This window comes from Hippocampus comes, unplaced genomic scaffold, assembly GCF_001891065.2.
Source record: "Hippocampus comes isolate QL1 unplaced genomic scaffold, H_comes_QL1_v1.1 scaffold367, whole genome shotgun sequence".
Lineage (NCBI taxonomy): Eukaryota > Metazoa > Chordata > Actinopteri > Syngnathiformes > Syngnathidae > Hippocampus > Hippocampus comes.
In genome coordinates this window covers 364,060-380,941 of record NW_017805741.1, presented here as the reverse complement: position 1 = coordinate 380,941, position 16,882 = coordinate 364,060, and the positions used below count along the sequence as shown (strand labels likewise).

At 46.9% G+C, this 16,882-nt stretch overlaps 3 protein-coding genes across 10 annotated transcripts in view; 2 read left to right on the top strand and 1 right to left on the bottom strand.

Annotated features, from left to right (window-relative positions):
- Nucleotides 1-2,582, bottom strand: part of fra10ac1 (FRA10A associated CGG repeat 1) — an 11,553-nt gene extending 8,971 nt beyond the window's left edge. Inside the window, exons 1-8 of the mRNA XM_019883357.1 lie at nucleotides 2,484-2,582; nucleotides 2,068-2,150; nucleotides 1,880-1,972; nucleotides 1,630-1,675; nucleotides 1,482-1,558; nucleotides 1,332-1,415; nucleotides 1,154-1,238; nucleotides 161-206 (exon numbers count right to left, since the gene is read on the bottom strand). Coding sequence (XP_019738916.1) covers nucleotides 161-206; nucleotides 1,154-1,238; nucleotides 1,332-1,415; nucleotides 1,482-1,558; nucleotides 1,630-1,675; nucleotides 1,880-1,972; nucleotides 2,068-2,150; nucleotides 2,484-2,501 — 532 coding nt within the window. The 5' untranslated portion in view covers nucleotides 2,502-2,582. The remainder of the gene's footprint in view (nucleotides 1-160; nucleotides 207-1,153; nucleotides 1,239-1,331; nucleotides 1,416-1,481; nucleotides 1,559-1,629; nucleotides 1,676-1,879; nucleotides 1,973-2,067; nucleotides 2,151-2,483) is intronic.
- lgi1b (leucine-rich, glioma inactivated 1b) overlaps nucleotides 1-9,343 on the top strand; it is a 14,777-nt gene extending 5,434 nt beyond the window's left edge. For 5 of the 8 annotated variants that reach the window (XM_019883352.1, XM_019883348.1, XM_019883349.1 and 2 more), the window contains 10 exons: nucleotides 1,859-1,919; nucleotides 3,681-3,993; nucleotides 4,086-4,157; nucleotides 4,678-4,749; nucleotides 4,826-4,897; nucleotides 5,642-5,713; nucleotides 6,488-6,657; nucleotides 6,725-7,182; nucleotides 7,251-7,497; nucleotides 7,684-9,343. In XM_019883352.1, the coding sequence (XP_019738911.1) occupies nucleotides 3,800-3,993; nucleotides 4,086-4,157; nucleotides 4,678-4,749; nucleotides 4,826-4,897; nucleotides 5,642-5,713; nucleotides 6,488-6,657; nucleotides 6,725-7,182; nucleotides 7,251-7,497; nucleotides 7,684-8,033 (1,707 nt within the window). In that variant the 5' untranslated portion in view covers nucleotides 1,859-1,919; nucleotides 3,681-3,799 and the 3' untranslated portion in view covers nucleotides 8,034-9,343. Of the gene's footprint in view, nucleotides 1-1,858; nucleotides 1,920-2,609; nucleotides 2,663-2,691; nucleotides 3,609-3,680; nucleotides 3,994-4,085; nucleotides 4,158-4,677; nucleotides 4,750-4,825; nucleotides 4,898-5,641; nucleotides 5,714-6,487; nucleotides 6,658-6,724; nucleotides 7,183-7,250; nucleotides 7,498-7,683 lie in introns of those variants that run through there. The other 3 variants (XM_019883347.1, XM_019883353.1, XM_019883346.1) reach the window with 3 other exon arrangements.
- A 948-nt stretch (nucleotides 9,344-10,291) lies between these two features.
- Nucleotides 10,292-15,725, top strand: slc35g1 (solute carrier family 35 member G1). Its single transcript, XM_019883356.1, has 5 exons — nucleotides 10,292-10,810; nucleotides 11,930-12,104; nucleotides 12,726-12,860; nucleotides 12,942-13,138; nucleotides 13,562-15,725. The coding sequence occupies exons 1-5, from the start codon at nucleotides 10,504-10,506 to the stop codon at nucleotides 13,972-13,974; spliced, it is 1,227 nt and encodes a 408-aa protein (XP_019738915.1). The 5' UTR covers nucleotides 10,292-10,503; the 3' UTR covers nucleotides 13,975-15,725.
- The last annotated feature ends 1,157 nt before the right edge of the window (nucleotides 15,726-16,882 follow it).

Below are 16,882 nucleotides of genomic sequence, written 5' to 3'. Positions count from 1 at the left end.
CCCCCCCAACCTACCCCCCATAAAAGCCTTTCTGATGCAGATGATATGCCAGTGTGTCAAACCGCCACAATATTGCGCCAACTACCGCCGTGGAGATCTGGATGTCCGTTTTTTTTGTGTTCAAATAAACCCAAATATTCCCAAAGTGCAGTTTGCCTACCTTTGCCCGAGACAACCTCGCTCTCTGTCCGCCAGCGGAATCCAAACTGTTGGAAGAGAAATGGAAAGAATCCCAATGAGTCGCTTCACTTATGTTGCTTTTCAAAGCAAAGCTTCCAAATGTGGTGCGGCTCCGTCGACATTCGAGCAGAGATAACGGGAAGGGGCATTTTGTCGAGTGCGGACCTCTGCCGAGGCCATTGTGAAAATAAAACGCCATTATATTTATTTGTCATGTTAAATGGATCTGTCCCAAAATCGAATGGCCTCTTTCCTCAGCTCACGCTCCACCGAGCCCGTCTTCGCCGGGGGGAGGGGGGACATGACCCGATACGTTGCAAAGGATGCAGGCGCCCGGAACGTCGCATAAAATATGAATGTTCAAGTGGGAGTCATGTCATCCGGCCCCCGGTGACAAAATAGCACATTTAATCAGGTGATGACATTTTTGTGCAAGAAGTATGAGCGGTGTGGCTGGGGAGGTGAGATGGGAATATGATGACGAATCACCCTTGTCTTTCCCCTTCCATTCCCATTTGCAACTTGTGTCATTGTTTATGAGGAAAGAATTGCTCATCATACTGCACACTGGAAGGCTTTTAAAAACCATCTCGCGTGTCCCCCCCCCCCCCCTCCCCCCCCACACGTGAAGGCGTCCACTTGGTAGAACTTCATGAAGATGTCATTGATTTCGATATTTACACCATTGCGGAGACGACATGGTGAGGCATCCTTGCTTGGTACGAATGCATTTTTATAAGATAAGGCGTGTCATTTTTAAGACAAAAATAGATACCATAGACTGTAGTCTGGTCCACGTACTAATTGGATACACAAAAAGAATCACTGAATTAAACATTCAAACTCTGTATAATGTTGCAATGGCTTCAGATATTTTTTTTCATTTTGTACACTGCATTTAAGTACGGTTTCATTTGAAAGTTTGTGTTTTGACTTTGCTTTTAGCTACAATTTCTATTTCAACTGAGCCCACCTTGTTTTCCTTATATCGACTGAGATCGGCAATGCAGTATTCCTTAAACAGCTTGTCGTAATACTTCTTTGCCAGTTCTTTCTCCCTCGGAAACAAAAATACCAGAGGCAAGTTCAAATGTCCAGAGAAAATGCAGCAGTGTAGTAGAATCTACGAAAGGAGACCGCAAGGTGTTTACCACGTCATGTCCTCTTCATCCTCGTCCCTCCAGAGGAAGCGATGATTCTCACGTAGGACATCCGAGTCTGTTTTGTCATTTGCGCTGAAGGGAGGAAAATTGAGGATGGTGAAGAACTGGCCTGTTTTCGACCGAAGACAAAATACATACGCCGAGCGTTTGAAGTCAGCCATTTGTCCTCCATAGTAAAGTATGTAGTCGCCGACAAACTTCTTATGGCGCTCAAACTGGGCAGCTGCTTAAGGACGTTAACCTAGACATGTATTGTGCATGAGGGTCAATTAAACACAAAGGATACAGCAGTCAGTGATATTAAGTGGGCTCTTCTATTCCTGGCTTCCTCTCTGCAAAAAAAAAAAAAAGAAAAGCAGAGATTAACAACATTTAAAACTGATGTAAAATGAATGGACTTTAAAATGAGAGTCAGACATTATGAATGACTATTCGTTTTTTTTTCATTTTGACGTCAACCATCCTTCAAAAACATGTTGTTCAATAATTGTTTGTGATACCGTACATGTGCTCAGATGGGATTGATCGCAGCATACCTGTCCAGTTCGTTGGAGTGAAAAGTGCGGTGAGCCACCTGTGAGTATCGATCTTTCTGGAACGGCTTCTGTAAAATGTCTTCTTCATGTTTCCTGGCATTAGCAAGAATATCAACTTTGGTTCCCTTTATTTCTTGCACATCCCCCTGAAGGGGCAAATGTAACTCATAGCCTCATTCATGTTTTACCTTTTAAGTCTGCTTTCGGAGGTTTCGCCTTGTCTCTCATCGTCGCTGAAATCTGAGTCGTAGTTGGCACCGGCGCCGTGCACCTTTGAAATACACGACAACGTTTGTGTTGGTCTTATGCCGAATAGGGCATGCACGAGAATTTGCTTCACGACATACTGCAAGAGAATTAAAATATTAGGCTCTAAAAACGCGACGACAACATTTTAATCCTTTTTTTTAAAGATAAACTCTATAGTGGCTTGAAAAGAAATTGGCTCATCGTTTTCTGTGCATGTACTCGTTTAGCTACGATGTAATTAACGTAGCGACAATCGCCTCGCAACAATACGTTTTGGATTTTTAAACTAAACGTGGTATTTCAACAACCCCCCCCCAATTAAGTAAATAAAAAATAAAGAAATAAATATACAGACTTTGACGAGATTGTCCATGGTTTATGTAATCGCCTTAAAAGCGCTACGAGAGAATGTTTACAAATAAGCGGCGCCCAAAAATGACGTCTTAAATAAGCGGAACCGCGCTTCGATGATGTCAAAGTTTCCCGGATGAGTCGGACAGATTTGAAAACCACGACCGCATTGTGACCGAAAATGTAAAAATCTTCCGATAAATATCTGCACCACTATAACCAGTGCCGGTCAATGACACTTTTCTGCGTTAAATACACGATTGTGTGTACGTTTTGCTAACTTTAGATCCATTAACGTCGAGCGGCGACCTTAAATTGGCTTATTTAGCCTTTTATTTACATAAATGTTCACTTATGCCATACGGGGACGTACTGCATGGAAAATATATTTTTTTTAAACTGAAACGCAGCTGGTGAAGTCCAACAGTAAATGAAAGGGAGATGTATTTCGAGGTTGCCGTGCACAAAAGAGATCCACGTCGTCGTTTAAACTCTTGAGTTCAAATATAAAGAGGCTATTATGCGTGAAAAAGTTTCAAGCCATCCGTTTTTAAAGGTGGCGAAGAAAGAAGGCTTGTGTTTTGTGCCCTTTTTCCCCACCCACACAGAACAAAGGGACCAATGTGGGACACAACGGGCAGTGGTTATTGTTGAAAGATCTTATCAATAATGCAATAGCATACGTCTCTCCTTAAAAAGAAATATGTCATACTCTGCCGCTTCTTCCTCATACATTACAGCTAGACAACAATGCATTTAATTTGGGAGTCCCATTAAAATGTCTCGTGCACCAAATGAATATTTAATGTGTCTTATTACCATAGCAAAGAGGAAAATGGGGCATCACTTCAATGAGGCAGGTGCATTTGCTTCGAGCCTCGTGAATGAATAGAAGCCTCCTAAATAACGCGTACAGCTTCGAAGCGCGCATAAATACTGACAATAAAAGCTGGAGCGGCTGATAAGACAGAGAACCCCCCACCCCACCCCTGCGCATTTGTTTGGAGCAGCACCCCCACCCCACCGCCCAACATCCTTCTCTTGTTCCCCTTTCATGGGATCCAACTTCTTTGTATGCAGCAGACTAATAAGCAGCAGACAACATTTCGAGGAGGGAGGCGGGAGAGAAGTGGGTTGAGGGGGTGGGGGGGGTTGCTCTATTGCAGGGGGACATCAATCTGTTCTCTGTGCCCATTTGCAGTCCCGCATACTGGAACGGCGTCTTGGACCCGAAAGCAGCGCACACCAACAACGGACTCACTCTGCATTTTTCTTGTGAACCGAGAAGTTGCGAGTCTCAAGCAGGACAATTTAAGGGAGATGGCAACCGCGGGCAGGAGCGCGCGAGGCTGGCCGCTCGTGCTTTGGGTGGTCGCCGCGTGCTCGCTCGCAGCAGACGGACGGAGAGTGAAGCAGGCCCGATGCCCCGCTGGCTGTACTTGCACCAAAGAGAACGCCCTGTGCGACAACGTCCGAGCCGTGCCTCGCACCTTCCCTTCAGACGTGCTCTCGCTGTAAGTGGCTGCCTGCTTTGCTTTACTTGGCGTCACGCGCGCTCCACGCTTCCGAAATGTTCAACCCACCCAGTCTTCTCCGTGCTGTTCAGGTCTTTTGTCAAGTCCGGATTCAACGAAATCGCCGGGGGAAGCTTTGTGCATACGCCTGCCTTGCAACTACTGTGAGTCGATCTCTATTTTGCACTATTGTCGTTTATTTGTGCCGCGGTGAATCCGGCTTTCCATCCACATCGTATGATTTGATATGACCAGACACTTGGTTCTTTCTGCCACTCGCCCATCCATGGTATCATGTCATGTACGAGTACTATAAAAATGCGGCCTTTCCCCGCAAATGAATGGCTGATATTGTGTGCAGTCAAGTTTGTCAACAAATAGTCAGTGTTGTTGTGGACATGCTTTTGAACAAAAGAATCAATAAATAAATGCCTTACCCCAAGTGACGCATTGCACTTGTACAAATAATAAACGCTGTAGCGCAAGACGGTCGTTGCCATGTAGGTTCATTTTGCTGTCAGATTTTGTCATGTGTTTGGACAAATCTAAATAACATACATAAATAATGAGGAACACGCGGCGGCGCCACGTCACTTTGCTGCTTCGGCTCCCGAAGACGGCAGCCGAATTAGCGTCGCCGTTTTTCGCTCACTCTCCCTTTTTGTGTTGATTTTCTCTCGACAGGTTGTTCACGGCCAACTCCTTTGACCTCATCGATGACGATGCCTTCGTCGGCCTGCCGCATCTGGAATATCTGTAGCTATTTCTTTTTCAATATCTTTTTTGGTATCGTGAAATAGCCACATACCAACAAGCAAACAATCTTTTCCAGATTCATTGAAAATAACAAGATTGCGACACTCTCCCCCTTTGCATTCCGAGGCCTGAAATCAATGACCCACCTGTGAGTATCATTTAGCAACACGCCAAGTCATCGATTGCTAATCGCCCGAGATGAAAAGCGCTGCAGCATGCGAGGCTGAGGGTGTCCTTTGGATCAGTTTGCTTCCAAAAAATATGAAGTACACGCTCAAGAAATGGTCTGTTTGCCCTCATATTTGATTCGGAAGAAAGGCAAATGCTCGAGCCAAATCCGCCACGGCCACGACGCGATTTGAACGATTGCCTGTCAGCCTCCTCAACTGCTCGCGCAAAGATAGCGTGACCCAATCCGCAGGTTGAGACCAAAAATAACCGTGCCTTCAAATAACCCCCAAAGCAGGTGACCTATAATCTGTTCCCGAGGTTTCTCACAAGTCATTCCGAGAGGATTTAGAGCGCCGTGCACCAGAAATATTAGACTCTGTCAGCGCAACTTTCGGGGTAATTATGTCCGAGGCTATTTCACTAACGCGAGAAGATGAACTGCGGTAGAATTGACAAATGCATGATTCAATTGGCCATGCTGGCTAAGTCACCCCCACCCCCGACCAACCCCTTTCCCCCTTTCTGCTCTGTCATCATGCATTCAAAGAGCGCAGCCATGCAAAAACGCGCCACTCGGAACACCGGGTCCCAAATAAATAATGCAGCGCTCATGAATTAAGCTGACTTCTTTTTGTTTTCATCCGCTTCTCGTTCCGCTTTGGGGTTGAGAGCAAATGTCCCTTCGGTCACCGCTGCGCATGTTTCTTCTTTCCCCTTGAAGGAGTCTGGCGTACAACAACCTTGAGACGCTGCCTAAGGATGTGTTTGAGGGACTGGATGCTTTGACGAAAGTGTGAGTATTCCCTTGTTTCCTCGTCGCCGCTGGCTCATAAAGCCCCAAAAGTCACCGTCTGCAAAGCCTCATGGATTGGGAAGACTGCGTTTTCGGACATACTCGACTGGAGGAAGTGCCAGGCGTCTCCCTCATTTGGGCAAATGTATTTTGTGCATTACAACTAGGGTCAGATCGAGGAATTTATTTCTTTATTTGAATTGGCTAGTGTGAGCCCTTTCCAAAATAATCGGCCAGAAATTCGCCAATGAAATGATTCTTGCGGGGCGGCGCGGCGGTCGACTTGTTCGTACGTCCGCCTCTTCCTGTGTGGAGTTTGCACGTGCTGCCCGTGCCCGCGTGGGTTTTCTCCGGGCGTTCCGGGTTCCTTCCACATTCCCAAAACGTCCGTGGCAGGTCAACGGAAGACTCGAAATTGTCCCGAGGTGCCATTGTGAGCGCGAATGGTTGCTCGTCTATGTGTGCGCCCTGCCATTGGCTGGCAATCGCTCCAGGGTGTACCCCGCCTACTCACAACGATGCCCTTGCGCCGTTTGCCCACCCGATGGAACTCACTTAAAGAAAAAAAAAACAATCCCGTCGTACCCGTTACCACATGCATGGCTATCTATGCACAAATGCGGCGGGTTAGGTGAGTGCTGCAGGAGCTCCCGCGCGTGATATTTTCCTTCTCATTGTCATCGTTTGCTCAGAGATGAGGCCGTTTGACCCTCTGTGCATGCGACGCCGAGTTTGATCTCGTAGCGCACTCACACGTTATGCGATTGTACGAAGGGACCTGAGAGGCAACAACCTGCTCTGCGATTGCAAACTCAAGTGGCTGGTCGAGTGGATGCGCCACACCAACGCCACCCTGGACCAGATCTACTGCAGCGGGCCGCCCGTCCACCGGGGCAAGAAAATCAATGACCTGCTGCCGCGCTCCTTTGATTGCATCGCGTCAGGTAGCAAAAAGACAGATGACATTTTGACCTCCCGTATACGGATGCTAAAAATGATGCTCCTTCGCAGAGTTCGCCGCCTACCAGTCGCTGAACTTTGAGTCCATTTCCGTTGAGGCCTTCGCCTTTGGTGAAGAGCAGTACGTTGTGTTTGCGCAGCCGTTCGCTGGGACGTGCAGCTTCCTGGAATGGGATCATGTCGAGATGACCTTCCGAAGCTTCGACACCATTGAAAGTAAGTCGGGCCGAGGGAAGCGCCAACCGAGGCTCGACGGTGAGGCGCTAACGCTTCTGCGACATGTTCCAGGCACTTCCACCGTGGTCTGCAAGCCCCTGGCCATCCGCGACCACCTTTTCGTCATTGTGGCGCAACTCTTCGGTGGCTCCCATATTTACAAGCGGGACGTTTCTGCCAACAAATTCATCAAGATCCAGGACATCGACATCTTGAAAATCCGCAAACCCAACGACATCGAGACCTTTGTGATCGACGGCGAGTCGTTCTTCGTCATCGCGGATAGCTCGAAGGTAGCCCGTCCTGTCCTGTCCTGTGCCGTTCCCTTTCGTTCTCTTGTGACATTGGGCTCCTCTTGTAGGCCGGCGACACGACCATATACAAATGGAACGGCAACGGGTTTTACTCTCACCAGTCCCTCCACCCGTGGCACCGAGATACAGACGTGGAATACTTGGAGATCTCCAACAAAGCCCACCTGATCTTATCCAGCAGCTCCCAGAGGCCCGTGGTTTATCAGTGGAACAGGGGCCGCAAGAGGTTTGACCGCAGGACCGACTTACCGGAGATGGAGGACGTCTTGGCCGTCCGACACTTCCTGGTCAAGAGTAAGAGCTTGAGTTTGATTATACGGTGCTCGCCCTCGACTCTTACAATTCGCGACATCCGACTTTGTCGAAGGTAGAGCTACTCCAACTCGATAGGTTCGCATTTACAGGCGCAAGACTCAAAACAGAATCAAGTCGGTGCGCAGTGAGCTTCACGACCCTTTGAACCTTTGTCCTTTTCCAAAGGTGAGCTGTTCATTTGCCTGACGAGATTTATCGGGGACTCCAAAGTGATGCGTTGGGACGGCGCCATGTTCAAGGAGGTCCAGACCTTTCCCTCCCGCGGATCCATGGTTTTCCAGCCCGTCTCCGTCGGCAACTGGCAGTACGCCATCCTGGGCAGTGATTATTCGCTGACGCAGATCTACCGGTGGGACGCCGAGCGGGGCCAGTTTGTTCCGTCCCAGGAGCTGAGCATCCAGGCGCCGCGGGGCTTTTCTCTGGTGTCGCTCGACGGGCGGGACTTCCTGATTGCATCCAGCTTTAAGGGGAAGTCGCAGATATACGAGCATCTCATGATCGATCTTAGCCATTAAATCCGCCCTCCCGTTTGGGCTCGCCGTCTTCACCGTCCGTCACTGTTTATCTGACATGTGTTACGACTCGTTTAGAATGCAGGCAGTGCACACGCTAGGGGAATCTGGTGCTGATGACCGGGGGGGAGACGCTTGGGGGGCGGCCGGCGTAGATAAGGATAGCGGGTCTTGGAAGATTGAAGAACAGGACATGGCCGGGGGGGGGGACTTGAGCTGTGGTCCAGGCTTAGAGGAAATGCAAAACAGCGACCCGGAACACTTGCAGATCTTGTCGCGTTTCATATGACGCAGCGGAACCGGTCGCATCGGAGACCCGCGTCATCCAATGAAAAGAGGATTTTCAAGACGTCATCAGTCGCGGTTCGCTTCTTTTCGGATGAGGGTTTCACAGTCGAGGGGCTCGGGGTTCAAATCTCGGTCCTTTCTGTGCGCAGCGGGCTTTGCTCCGCCAACTCGGGCTCCCTCCCGCATTCCAAAAACACGCATACCGCTTTGATTTCAGATAACATTTATTCGTCCTACAATGGGAACATTTTCAAGACTCGAACATTTGCCCCAACCGTAGATGTCAACGGTTGTCTTGCCCATGTGCCCTGTAATTGAACCGGGGTCGACGCCGCCTCAGCAGGGATAGAATCCAGCCCACTTGTGACCCCGAAAAAGGCCCGTCGAACATACTGGGGTTTGACAAGCATCCCGTAATGGATGATGTGCCACTGTCACAGCGACTGCGCGAGCTTGAGCAGACTTCATTCACAGTACCATGTGTCGCGTGATGGAGGGTGGACGATTGGGACTCTGCTGCAATTTAGCGACCGAAAAACATGCTCCAAAGTGAGAATGCCATCGATTCCGTTGACACCACTTCCAGAGCACGCAATCAGCTCTTCTCCATCCAATCTGTGACCGTCGCTTACGCAAGACTCGATGCATGATGCCGACACTCGCGGCGGTGCTTTTCGGATGAATGACTCACTAGAAGCGTCCCACTGTGTCACCCGCCTCGCTCCCTTTCACTGCACTCTTGCCCCGTTTTCGCCCTCACTGACAAAAGCATTGTTGGGAGTTGCAGTACCTGTGCATTCACACGCTCCTCTCGTTGGGAATCACAATGCAATTCTGAAAACGGTTCACACGACCCGCAACAATTGGCCAAATAGGATTTTTACTTACTTATTTTGTTGATGACACTGTACAAATAATGGAATTCATACCACACAGCTTTTGGAGGTAGAAATGACCGCACTCGGTCTTTTTTTTGTCACTTGGTGATGTTAGCGACAGCATGATGTTGAGTATCATTAAAACAATCGAAAATTCCGATGTTTTTTTCATTTATTTTGCAGTTATTCTGTCATTGTGTGTGTACAGGTATGTGTGTGTGTATATATATATATATATATATATATATATATATATATATATAAAATTTCTATGTGCAGGGAAGTTTCTCTACTTTTTGGGTATATCTCATGTGTACTTTACAGGTGTTGAATTAGTACTTCTACCTTTCCAAGGGGTGCGCATCTCTCCACAAAAGACGATTTAGTGCGATGTAACAATTTCAAAATATGACAACCTGATAGACCTTTACGATCTTTCGGGACACGTAAACACATATATACATACGTCTAATTGACTTTTATTTAACTTTGGGTTCAATTCGATGGCAACCCACCCCCCCAGAAAATGTCACTGTTACAGCTCAAATTTAATCTGTGCGTACGAAATTGTATTGAAGATTCATCAGTGTGGGTTAAATCAAGGGGGACGATGGAAAACTCCGATGGGTGAAACTGTACATGCAATAATGTGTGTATGTTTTTATTTTTGTTTTTACAGGACATTGGTAACGGCTCAAGGGGGAGACTGAAAGTGTTCTGCAAACTGTATTTGCGCCGCATTTTCCCAGAAACCTGCAACTATTTTTTTCTTTGAATGGGTAATACAACAGAAGATAGTTTTGATCGTAGATACTTTAGTCAAAAAAGATCTGTACTACCTCATGTGACATGGACATTTACTATGAAAATAATCATGGCCTTGGTCACTTGCGACTTAACAATGAACAGTATGCAAGGGTTACGTACAGAGTGTGAGTGCTCTGCCACCTCCGATTAAGGGATTCAAGTGTCAGCATTGTGACAAAGAATACGTTTATTCAATCGTATGATGGGCCTAAAAACGTAATGCGCGTCAGGTGTTGGTGCAAACAGCGTCGTCCTGAACACCCCCCCCCCCCAGCAAACCGGGGGCGTGAACGTTGGTGACTGTTTCGGTTGTCAATCAAAGTGGCGGGGAGGCTTCATTTCTTCTCCCCCCTGTGGCTAAAGTCATCATTGCATGCGAGTCGGCGACCGGGCCAGGCAAGGTTAGTTATTAACTTCGCCTTTCCAACCACTTGTGGGGAACCAAGGGCCGGGTAGTCGCCGTGTCGAGGCATGCTGCCGCCCGGCGCTCGCATCTTACCATGGCTGACCGCGACCATTGCCCACCGGAGAGCGCGTTAGTCGCCCCCGATCACGTCACGGTCGTGTTCCACAAAGTTGCCAGTCATGGCGAAAATAGCGGCAGCGACGGCGGCCGCTGGTGCGGGGACAGCGAGCCGTCGAAGGAGGGGACTCACTCGCGAGCGTGGCGGTACCTCGACGGCGATGCTGAGGAGGACGCGGCCGCTTGCAAGTTACCGGAGGGCGGCGAGAGGGAGACGCTGTGCCCGCCGCCGGTGTCGCGCGTCACCAGGAAGCCGGCATCCACCGACCAGAGCGCCAGCCAAGGTACGCTTCATTTCCAATTCGTGTGTGCCCTTGTTGCTTAAATTATATTTTCTATGTTGCCTTCTGCAAAAAAAAAAGAAGGCTGGAAAGTGTATTGATTTACTGTCGCGTGACGTCACACAGCGATAACGGTGCTCTTGTCACGTGACTTCTATTACGTAAGCGCGACTGTACGTTTACTGTCGTTTCACGTTTCCGCGTGTACGTTGAAATGTTTTATAATGTTTTCGTCAATCTCACAGCAACTGAAAACCCTGTGAGGCTCCCCACTTAATTTCGCGCACAATGGCAATCTACAAATCGTTCATGAATTAACGTTATATGTACTTGATGTCATCATTTTAGCTAGTTTGACGAGCTGACCATTGAGCATTATTTGGGAGAGGTGTGGGGGGGGGGTCACATTTCCCTCTTTGGTAATTTAGCTATTCATAACCCGTTTAAGTTGTAAAAATGTGTATAGGTAGCAAAGAAAAACAGATGAATGAAAAGCGCACAGTTTGATGCACACTTCTCTGAAATAACACATTTACCCTCATGTGTGATTTTTAACCATTTATTTGAAGACACCGAGCACGTTCATTAGAATCAGGTAACGGATAAATATCACATTTAACACTTTCTTTAATTGTCAGCTCATGTGAACATTTTCAAACGGTCACTACTGGCAAATCCCAACGTCTCCCCACAGGCGTGTGCCCTTCCTCTCGCCCAGAGTCAGCTGTGATGGGCTCACCTGTGACCTGAGGAAAAACGCGACAGCAAATGGATGAATGGATAGACCTGAGTTGCCCATTATTAGTTTCTGACCAGGGTGGGGGAAAGGTTAGAAAATGACAATAACGTTTGCAGTGAACGAGAAGGTATTGAAGTTCTTTTTGGAACTGTACAAGGAAATTGGACACTGCTCATAGCATTGTACCTAGTAATTCCTACCGCTTTCTGAACAATTAGGCCTTTTCCTGACTAAAGGTTAGAACAAGCAATCTGATATCAGCGATGGCAAATAGGCGTCACGCTGTGCAGGATCACAAAGACGGCGGAAATATGACCTCGACAATCGGTATGCTTGGCTTGAGTTGTTTTCGAAACCATTTTTGTTCTCTTTCCTTTCCACAGGGAAGCAAAAGCGGTGTCCGGGCCTCGGGTTGTTCTACGCCTTTGTGTCCACCGTCTTCTTTTCCATCATCTCGCTCTTGGTGAAGACCATCCAGGGAGTGCACGCTATCGAGATCAGCGGCATCCGCTGCTTCTTCCAGATGCTCTTCATAGTGCCCTTACTCATTTACCACAAGTAAGCATGAGATGAAAGGGTTATTCGTCCCCTCGAAGCGGGACTGTGGAATAACATTGACTCTGTGTTTATTTTTGCCGCCTTGTGTATATCCATGATACTCAAAAATTTCGATTTTTGTACAATCAACCAAAAGACTACAGTCCACTTATTGCACATGATGTCATTCTTTTATGATCTTTCACACTTAGCAGAAAAACACACATGAAAACTCCTAAGTCGGCCGTAGTTCTCTACTTGCTTTGCAGAGGAAAAAGAATATGTGTTGTTCACACGATAGAGTGATGAGCTTTTTCTTTTTTTTCAAATTTGCGAAAATGTTTTCCTATTTCGGAACCAATGTGTGAATATTGCAATCTCTAAAATGTTTTTTATATGGTTTGAGATAGATAAAAACTCACCAGATTGTCCTTCCCTCACACTTCCCCCACCCCACCCTCCACCACCATGAAGCCACACCCTTACAAAATGACATCTGGACCACATTTCAGCCCATGCATCCATCCTTGCGTCATCTCTTACCCAAAATGCAATTGACATCCATCACAGTCTGGTCAGCCCAACCCCACCATCCATTTTGTTTTCCATTCATCCGTCACCCCCATATCTGTGCTCCTGCAGGACAGGCTTCCTGGGTCCCCGGGACAAACGTCCATATCTAATGCTGCGGGGCTTCCTGGGCTCCAACGCCATGATCCTGCTCTTCTACGCTGTGCAGCAGATGCCGCTGGCTGATGCCACCGTCATCATGTTCAGGTGAGATGAAACATTCCTATCTGGGCGCGCTAGACTTGGGTAAATATACGAACGCATTTTTTTTTTTTTGTTTTGAAACAGTAATCCAGTCTTCACCTCGCTGCTGGCCTGGGTCTTCCTGAAGGAAAAGTGTACAATGTGGGACTGCGTGTTCACCGTCTTCACCTTGACCGGGGTCATCCTCATCGCCCGGCCGCCGTTTCTCTTTGGTCAACATATCCAAGGCATTGAGGGAAACTACACAAACCACATCAAGGGGACCATCGCTGCTTTTGCGGGTGAGTTTTAACTGTTAACAGTTTGACAGAATCTGTTATCCAGTCAGTGGATACATTTTTGGTTAATTCTATTTGAAATGTTGAACCAGATTTCATCTTCGATCAAAAATTATATATGCTGTTAATGGCAAATTTTTGTTAAAAAAAAAAAGTAAAATCACAGGGTTTAATTATCCTGAGTCCTCTTCTGTCATATGGTGTTCCACAGGGTTCAAATTTGGAGCCCTTGCTGTTTTTATTTTATCTGTTTATTTTAAATATCAAATGTTCTTTTAATTGAATCGCAAACAGTTTTAGAATTTATTTTGGATTGAATTCAATTCAAATGTCTGGTTGAAAAAAAAAAAAAGAAGTAATTGCAACTGGATTATCTTTCAAAAGCGTTCAGCCCTGATCTCGATATTTGTATTTTTTTTTCCGTAGGAGCGATTGGGGCCGCATGTACCATGGTTGTCCTGCGTAAGATCGGGAAGAGCGTCCACTACTACCTCTCGGTGTGGTATTATGCCGTCATTGGCTTCATCGAGTGCGTCATCACCGTCAGCATCCTCGGGGAGTGGAAAATCCCCTCGTGCGGCCAAGACCGCTGGATGCTGATGCTGATCGCCGTCCTGGGCATCGCAGGCCAAAGCTTCCTGACCAAAGCCCTCCAGCTGGAGAAGGCCGGCCCCGTGGCCCTGACCAGGACGGTGGACGTGGTGCTGGCCTTCTTCTTCCAGTTCGTTTTCTTGGGCCGCGCGCCCAGCTGGTGGAGCCTCGGTGGGGCTCTGTGCATCGTGTTGAGCACCAGCGGCGTCGCCTTGCGCAAGTGGTACATCAACTCACGCAAGAGCTGAAAGCAAGTAGTCTCGCTTGCATTGCTATTTATTGTTTTCACTTTCCCTCGCTACTCTTCGTCTTGATTTCTTCTGTACCCTATTTGTCATGAACATCAAACCGCATTGAACCAAAAGCCTCCAAAGTCGAGTCTAACCACATAAAAATTCAAACCCAGACCCGTTAAAAAAAAAAAAAAGACTTCAAAGGCGACACATCACACTTTGGGCTCATAACTGATGTGGTCACGGTCTGCACGGTATCGGAGAATTTCGTACCTCGGTATCGGCGCATGCCTAATTTCAACTAACCATTCAGAAACGTGGCTAACTTGAAATAGGGAAGCTTCGAGCTGCTCAGCGCAACGCATTGGCTTGAACATGAAAACAGAAATCCAAATGAAACGTCATTCAGAACATTGCCAAACTTTAAGAGGGCAACGGTTACGAGCCCAGATTGAATGTTTTTCAAAAGAAAACGGTAGAGGTCAAACCGTCACTGATTTGGATTGTGTTGAACTTTGGTGCTTGCACGAGACCTCGTCACAGGAAGTTGTCATTTTCTTGACCTTTCAAATGAAGCGGAACGATCTGTACTACAGTGAAGACCGCCGCTGCTGCCTTGGGTCCTGTGGAGTGAAACGTGTATTTACACTTAATTTTCTCTGTTCTTTATGTGCAATGCAAAAAAAAAAAAAAAAACTGAAAATCTGAGTACCACCGCAGTGAAACTGTTTGATTAAAGACAGCCTAAGCTCGTCGCCACGCCGTCGAGCCTAAATGAAGTCACTAAAGCCAGCATTAGGACCGTTCACACTGTGACCCCTCCCTAAAAAAAAAAAAAAAAAATCTATGGTGGGTTGCCATCATCTAATAGATGATCAAACATGTTTGAAAAGACTGTTTAATACAACAGATGTGCACTCCCATTTTGTTTCAATCACTTCAATTCCGCACAATTAAAAGAAAAAAAATTCCAAGCAAGTATGGACATTTTTGTAACATTTCTCGGTTTAAGTGAAGTAGGATTCTCAGGGATCGCTTTCGTGAACTACTGCAGGAATTGATTTGCTCTCTCAAAAGATGATATCACGTTACTGACGATACACTGTAAGTCGATACCGAAACGAAACCTGTGCCTTGACTGGGAGTAAAAGGCATTGGGACACTTCGCAAGCAAGGAGTCTCCCCCAAATGTCGAATGATGCGTTCCGATACTTGCACTGAAGGGTTGTACAAACCCACATTTGGAAGAATTGTTGTTGACTGAAATGCTGTGATCGCTCAACGCGCTAAAAGCGACGAGTGGTGCCTTGAGACAATGAGCTTAACACGTTTCATCTTTCGCCGTTTAACTTTGTGCGTTAGCATCAAGCTGGCGGACTTGAGCGAGGCGAAATTTGACAGTGCGACCGGGAGTGGCGTTCAAAAGCTTGAAGCCTCCCTCTTTTTGGTGGGCGAGGAGTTGTTCGCTATCTGCCCGAACGGTGCTTGCTGTGAGTCAAGTTCAGGTCACCGCCGCGATACAAAGGTTTGAAGGACGGCCGGTATCTCAAGGCACCGCTTTGCTACTGCGAAAACGAGCATTGTTCGATGTCAAAGCAGAGTCTTCAGACCTATTCACGTGTCACTTGGATGACAGCTGCTGTACTGTACGCTTTTGTTCTCGTCTCTTCAAGTTCAACTTGAGCGCGCTCGCTAACCTGACATGAATATTTCGACGTCCTCGTGAAACCTGGGCGTCACGCGAACTTCGGCAAAGTCGACGTGACGACGTTTGATTTAGTGATACCCTTTTCAATCTTGATTCTAGCTCCTATTTACACCAAAATGATGCTGAAATGAAAGCGTTAGTCTTCAACCCCACAAAAATATATTTTTGCTTTTCGCTTTCCCAAAAATCTGACCGATTTTAAAGCCCTAGAGCAGGGGTGCCCAAACTTTTTGGAGCGAAGATCTACTTTTCGATAACCAACCTGCTGCGATCGACCCGTTAGCGCGCATCCGCACGCGCGCATACGCCTGACGCTGAGGCATGCGACGCACTTTTGCAGCCTGTTCCCGATGGTAGCTCACGCGTAACATTTTCAAATGCTACTCTCGGCCCTCCAGATTCCCATTCTTTGTCCATCCCCTCGGTGAATTTTGAAAAGAAACTCTGAATGAGAATAATGATAACGATAAAAGATAGAGCGCAACAACTCTTGTCACAAGCTGCAACTGCAGACTGCTAAGCGCTAACAACTTCCGGTGACGCAGGCACACGTCACCATAGGTTAAAGATGACCTGCTTTCTTTTCTTTTCTTTTTAAAGTACTTTTTGTGAAAGTGAGACTGATTGAATTATTAGGGTGCGGTGTGCATTGACACAAAAAAATATATTACTAACTTGCACAGAGAGTTTGTTTTTTTTTCCGCTCGACACCCCTCGGATCGACTTGGGACCAGTCCTTGATCTACTGGTCAATCGCGATCGATGGAATGGGCACCCCTGCCCTACAGATTACACATTATCTACTCGCTTGCTTGATTTTATTATTATTATTTTGGAGTCATTCTGTCGACCTGATTGCACATTGTTTCCAATGATAAGTAAATGAAGAATTTTGTTTCAATCTTAAATTAGAGCTCTACTGCTGTTGCTTCTGTTTATTGTCATCATCTCTGTCATGCCATTGTGTACATTTCTGCATACAGATGGATTCTATTTAGTCCAACACGACTCAGTCATAAAGTCCCCACGACCTCGATCGATTACACCTGATGTGAATGTGACTGGTTTAGTTGTTTTACAGACTCTCTTGTTAAAAAAAAGAAAACCAAACAGTTCTCCAGCACTGAAGCCAAATAAACCACTGAGTCAGGTGAGAGGATAATGCCCCGCTGGGATGGATTGTTGTCATTGTGTGCGTGCATGTGCACAAAGGCT

What these genes read in the sequence shown, in the direction of transcription:
- slc35g1 (XM_019883356.1), top strand. Translation starts at nt 10,504, where the DNA reads ATGGCTGACCGCGACCATTGCCCACCGGAGAGCGCGTTAGTCGCCCCC. An exon ending in CGACCAGAGCGCCAGCCAAG is followed by an intron (nt 10,811 to 11,929) that starts GTACGCTTCATT and finishes TCCTTTCCACAG; the next exon opens with GGAAGCAAAAGCGGTGTCCG. An exon ending in GACCATCGCTGCTTTTGCGG is followed by an intron (nt 13,139 to 13,561) that starts GTGAGTTTTAAC and finishes TTTTTTCCGTAG; the next exon opens with GAGCGATTGGGGCCGCATGT.